This window comes from Salvelinus sp. IW2-2015, unplaced genomic scaffold (assembly GCF_002910315.2).
Source record: "Salvelinus sp. IW2-2015 unplaced genomic scaffold, ASM291031v2 Un_scaffold1213, whole genome shotgun sequence".
NCBI classification, from domain to species: Eukaryota; Metazoa; Chordata; class Actinopteri; order Salmoniformes; family Salmonidae; genus Salvelinus; species Salvelinus sp. IW2-2015.
This window is the reverse complement of record NW_019942781.1, coordinates 272622-279130: the sequence shown is the minus strand read 5'-3', so window position 1 is coordinate 279130 and position 6509 is coordinate 272622. Positions and strand designations below refer to the sequence as shown.

General features: G+C 43.4%; 1 protein-coding gene across 1 annotated transcript; it reads right to left on the bottom strand.

Moving 5' to 3' along the window:
- Positions 1–1367: 1367 nt before the first annotated feature.
- LOC112070066 (serine/threonine-protein kinase SBK1-like) lies at positions 1368–4990 on the bottom strand. Its single transcript, XM_024137473.2, has 2 exons — positions 4790–4990; positions 1368–4365 (listed from the first exon to the last, which is right to left on the bottom strand). Exons 1-2 carry the CDS (start codon positions 4982–4984, stop codon positions 3580–3582), a joined length of 981 nt encoding a protein of 326 aa, XP_023993241.2. The 5' UTR covers positions 4985–4990; the 3' UTR covers positions 1368–3579.
- Between the last annotated feature and the right edge of the window lie 1519 nt (positions 4991–6509).

Here is a 6509-nt window from a genome sequence, read left to right as displayed (position 1 = left end):
GGAAATAGGGCCCAAGTGTGGCTTTCTGAGGGGGTTGTGGGTGCGGCAGAGGGGGGAAATAGGGCGCCAGTGTGTTTTCTGAGGGGTGGGTGGGTGTGGCCAGAGGGGGAAATAAGGGCCCGTTGTGGTTTCTGAGGGGTGGTGGGTGTGGCAGAGGGGGAAATAGGGCCCCAGTGTGTTCTGAGGGGGTGGTGGGTGTGGCAGAGGGGAATAGGGCCCAGTGTGTTTTCTGAGGGGGTTGGGTGGGTGGGCAGAGGGGAAAATAGGGCCCCAGTGTGTTTCTGAGGGGGTTTGTGGGTGGGCAGAGGGGGAAATAGGGCCAGTGTTGTTTCTGAGGGGGTGGTGGGTGCGGCAGAGGGGGAAATAGGGCCCAGTGTGTTTCTGAAGGGGGGTGGTGGGTGTGGCATGAGGGGGAAATAGGGCCAGTGTGTTTCCTGAGGGGGTGGTGGGTGTGGCAGAGGGGGAAATAGGGCCCAGTGTGTTTCTGAGGGGGGGTGGGTGTGGCAGAGGGGGAAGATAGGGCCAGTGTGTTTCTGAGGGGTGGTGGGTGCGGCCAGAGGGGAAATAGGGCCAGTGTGTTTCTGGAAGGGGGTGGTGGGTGCGGCAGAGGGGAAATAGGGCCCAGTGTGGGGTTTGCTGGAGGGGGTGTGGGTGCGGCCAGAGGGGGAAATAGGGCCAGTGGTTTCTCGAGGTGGTGGTGGGTGCGGCTAGAGGGGGAAATGGGCCCAGTGTGTTTCCTGAGGGGGTGGTGGGTGTGGCAAGAGGGGGAAATAGGGCCGGCAGGTGTGTTTGCCTCTGTTTACATGACAATAGTATTTTTCAGTGGCAGAAAAATAAATACTTCAACTTTTCAACCCTAGAGATTTATCAACAGCGTTTCCTCCGAGCAATATGATTCAATGCAAACATTTCTGAACACAAAACACACAGAGAGAGTAGAGTCTATTCTAAAATGAACCGTTGTTGCATTTCTCCCAAATGCCTCATGTATTTCAGATGTTTCCATGGTGGACATTATTATCAGTTATCCCATCCCTGTTTTCCAGCTTTTGAAAATGTTTTCCCTTTTAAAGTAGTCACACAAAATAAAACAAATAATTCAAGTCCACATCCAACGTACTTGAGGACATGTTTAGTAGTATCCCATAGTCCCCACTACTATCGTCTGTGATTCTTGTGAGGAAGCGCTATACAGAATATAGCACGTCAAATACATGGGAACAATTTCTTTTTTGCTAATTTGCAGCCCCTAGATTTTTTTTATTTTGAGAACAATATCAAATTATGCAAATTTGTGCCACAGCAAAATTTCACTATACAACTATTTTTTTGCACATATTTTTCACTTGCACAATTACTGTACGATCTGATTTCACACATGTTTTCTTTATTAACCATGCAATTTAAAAAATGCTCATCCATTCATCCTTTGATGCTTTCATCTGACATCTGCATGTACAAATTTGCCAAACTAATGTATAAAATAAAAGACCAGTRAAGGAAATTCATTTTTAGGATTCTGCCCTTTCACCTACAGTTAAAAGCTAAAAGATAACTAATTTGTTATGGTACGACATGCCCACAGAACATTTAGGCTCAGCTGGAGCTTTTAAATTAATCCCAAAAGAGGATGTATATGGTGTGTATTGGCCATATACTATCATAGTCTTATAACAGTTTTTTTTCCCCCATATGGTATAATACATTATAAAGAGGATACCTGAGAAAACTCCAAATGAAACAACTTTATGCTTTACATTAAACATGGACATTTCGTCCTCATGTCACCATGACACAACAGTCAATAAACTAAAGTAAAACCATAGTAGCGTTAAGCTTCTAATGGTTATGTATACTGCAGGCTATCACGTAAAGTCGGTGTTCTTATCCATTACTGCATTACTGTCATGGTGTACCAGGCCTAGCAGGCATAGCACGCAGACAAGAGAAGGTGAACTAAACACTCTGACTGACATAATAATGCACTATAGCTACTGCTAAAGAGGTAATGGCCAACATCAACATAATCCATTCACAGGAGATGAAAAGCAGTTCCATGGGATTATATGACATTAATATGGGGGAAGGTCAAATGCAGTTTCCCTTTTCAAAATGGCTGCTTAAATTGGCAAATGTAAAACATTGGCAAATGTAAAGTATCAAAAAAGTCAAATCTCTAATGCTACTTTATAAAATAAATAGCAAAAATATATGTTCAGAAATCAAGGACTCAAATAAATAATATTAACAAAAACGACATTACATAAAGCTATTATACCCACAGAACATAAGGGTATACAATACAGACACACCGTAGTACCATTGGTTCACATTGCACTATGGTAAAAGTCACAATGACAGCCAACTTTTACACTCTCCAATTATCTTTTACTGATGCAATTACAGCAGATTCAAAATTGTTTAATTTCTTCCATTATTCCATGAGCCATTTATCAGAGAAGTCATTTTTGCAGAGAAGTTGCTTGAACATATTGCTTTACGATAGGATCTGGTGAGCTCCAATACAACTTACTAGGACATTATGTTGCTATTCTGTAAACTCTTGTTTTGTCCTTCACATGTTTGTTGTCTCTGTCCGATCTTGTTGTACATTTTAGTCTGAATATGGCTACAGTACAATACATCAATAAATGCATGCAGACGCCCACACATCTGTTCAGTAATCAGTACTGGTTGTGATTGTCTTTTGTCATTCCCTCAGAGTTAATCGTCAATAGGAATGTTTGTCAGAATCTATAGTGAAACAACCACCTCCTTCGAGCACCAACCATCATTTTTCCTCATCTTCCTTTCTCCCCAACCTGGTCTCAGAGCATTTCGTATTACTCTGTACATAAATCCGTGACACTCCATTTAGCGTGATATGCTACGTTTCGTTTTGTATGGTATACATTTACATTTAAGTCATTTAGCAGACGCTCTTATCCAGAGCGACTTACAAATTGGGTATGTATAATTTGTGGATGTCCATCACCCATTTCATATGCTATATAACGAATGACATTTCGTATTATATATGACAAATTTTCTAAACGTACTATATGTTACGAATTTGCAAAACGTACTATATGTTACGAATTCTATCTAGGTGGCTAACTTTAGCTACCTGGCTAACGTTAGGTAGGCTGGGGGTTAGGGCTAGGGGTCAGGGGAAGGGTTAGCTAAAAGAGTTAAGGTTAGGGTTAGGGGAAGGGAAAGGGTTAGCTAACATGGTAATTAGCTAAAAACTAGTAAGTAGTTGAAAAGTTGCTAGAGTTATCCGTGATGAGATTTAAATGTGCAACCTTTGGGTTGCTAGACATTCGAGTTATACGCCCGACCAACCACCCTACTTTCGTTTTTGCCTTAAGTAACCATCTGTCTTATATAACCATACAAAAAGTAACATATCATAATAATTTCAGTGTCGAGGATTTACATTTACTATGTTACTTTTAGTCTATGAGACCAGGCTGTTCTCCCACCACTTACTTTGACCAGGAAGATCGTACTCTGTTATTTGACCTTCATATGTTAGTGTTTATACAGTGTGTGTATGTGTGTGCACATAGCCAATCTCTACACACAAATTTCAATGGGCGTGGCCACCAAGATGCGTCCAGCCCCTCCATTGTCACGGGAGACACGTTCGTAGCTGCTGGTGGAGGAGGGGGAGCCGGTGGAGGAGTAGTGTCCGCCCATGGGCTCTATCAGGCTCTGCTGCTTTAGCCTGTCCACCAGTACATCCTCTTCAGATGACGACGAGCTGAGCTCCACCTGGGGCCCACTGCCCACTGACCCTCCTCCTGCAACGCTGCTGCTACCTGGCTCATTGTCCAGCATCCAGTGGTGGTTGAAGTAGCTGAAAACCTCCTTAACGGAGCAGCGGCGCTCCTGCTCAATGGACAGGAGCCTGCGGAACATGCGCAGCCCCTCGTCTGTGAAGCGCCGCCACTGAGAGGGCACGGTGCCCGTCCGGCGCCGCTGCCAGCGCACAAACTCCTGGTAGAAGGCGTCGGACGGCAGGGCCTTCTCCCAGGGGAAGTTGCCGGTGAGCATGCAGAAGAGGAGGACACCGAAGGCCCACACGTCAGTGCTGTAGTCCACGCAGAAGCCCTCGTGCTGCGAGGCATCGCACAACTCCGGTGCTGTGTACGGGATGGTTCCGCTGACACGCTTCACTGGGGAACCGGCARGCCGTGTCATGCCGAAGTCTGACAGCTTGACCTTACGGCACTCTTTGTCAAAGATYAGGATGTTCTCAGGCTTGATGTCCCGGTGGACTAGCTTCTTACAGTGCAGGTAGTCCAGGGCGATGGCCACCTGGTGGACACAACGCTTAGCCACKGTCTCTGGAAGACCCACCTAAACAGAGACGAGTACACACTGAGGTCAAACAATCCACCAGCAAGTAAAAGATTTAAGCCGTCCATGAGAATGTGTGTTTGGCCATAAGCCAAGGATTTTATGTAACTCTCKACTGTGCATGTTGACTAGGGGTTATCAGGTATTACATTAGTTATAGAAAATAKKTTTRTATAAATAGTCTTCAATGGATGACGGGTGGTTAGATAATGACTTGGATTATGTTGCTATCTGAGCTTTTTCTAAAAATAGATATACAGCAKCAATATCTCACATTCATTTTASACATGAACATTTKTCATGTKAAATCTYTACATTATCKTTCASCTGGAAATAAAATAGCTTTTATGTTATTCATATTTCAGACATTATGTTGAGCGCCTTCTATTGTAACAGCAGATGAATACATCTCTGTTCATCTCACCTGAGGGGGAATGACGTCGAAGAGGTCTCCTGCCAGGGCATACTCCTGAGCGAAGACGTAGTAGTCYTCTGTCTCAAAGGCAATGCCGAACATGTTGATGATAAAGGGGCAGGGAGACAGGTAGAGAGAGATGCTGTACTCCCTTAAGAAGCTCTTCAGTTTGGTTGTTTTCTTCCTCAGGAACTTCAGAGCCATCTTAGTGCCTAGAACAATCACGTAATATGAGCCGGAGTGATTCATTGAGAATGCAATGTAAATTGTAATCTCAAGCTTTGTTAGCAAGATTGTGAGGTGATTAAGTACGATTTTTCTAGAGGGAAAACAACAATGTAAATGAGATTAACATGTCAAAATCTACACAAATCAAGAGACTGAGCTGGTGAACTGAAATGGGATCACAGTTTTTGTGATTTTATTCTTCATGGCACTGCCTGCTCCCACAGGTTACGATGTGGATGATTGCCCGCCCAGTCCATGATTAAATGAGGAGTCTGGCACTCTTAAAAACGTGTCCCATGTCCTCTGTAACACAACTTTCACTGCCTTGTCTTACTTAGCCATTTAGATTCAAATGGAAATTGTGACATGTCTTTGATGTTGTAAAATGTATTCATCTATGGATGCAACACAGCATCCATCTACAGTTGATTGTGTGTGCATAGCATGTTCTCTGTGTTGTTGTCAGTGCAGTAGGTATTCCAACCAAAGGTATAACAGTTACTTAGAGAAGTCCTACTACAGCTTTCTGGACAGAAAGCCATTGATGCAGTGAGATTCAATTTGAGTTCTGCTGTCTGGTAGATTGTTCAAGTACCAGGGCCATTTTACCATGTTGGCAGGCTGTTGGAGTATGTCCTAAACCCAAACAGAACATCCAGCCAATGTACTGTTTTCTTTGTTTAAACTGAGGAGTGGGGGTCATTCGCCTCTATTTGATGAAAATTTTGAACAAATCTAACACAGCCCATTTTACCATCCTCAAAAAAGTACATTGTCCTACATTTCCAAACAGCTAGGGGATGTAATAATATTTTGTGTGTTTATATAGTACCAAACTAATGTGCAGAATAGGTCAGCCTGTGTGGAGGGTGCTTTAGTTTCATGACTCATAACACTTATGAATAATACGGGTCAAACATGGTTTATTTTGGTTTAACAGTGAGCATTTAGACCAAAAGATAGAACAGTGCAGAACAGTGCAGAAAGTCCTTCTCCTGGGGTCTGTCCACTAGTAAAATAGGCTATATCCCAAGGACTAGGTGAACTGGGTGCCATTGTTTGTTTCCTCTCACAGTCAAGGAGAAATGTAAGACAGAACTGGCACCTTAATGCCCTTAGCGTATTATTGTCAAATACAAACAGGTGAGTACCAGTAAGACAGTAAGACAACACCACAATGCCCTAAACCAGCAGCTCTCAAATCACAAAGCTCACAATTTGAAGGATTATAACGGTACATCTAGAATGAAATTTGCATCGTAAGACAGGGATGGTTTCTGTTGTTTTCTCACCAAACCATTAAAAATCACCAGAGGGGTTTCTCCAACCTCCACCAACAGCAAAGTCAACTGTTTTTTCACTCACATTGCTTACATAACACTGTCACTGTCTGTCTGAAGAGAAGCATCCAACCTGCTGCTCTGGGTAATGCTGAGCTATCTGAATTATGATCCCCATTACATCTACAGTATGGTCAGTGAGGGACACTTCAACAAAGAAT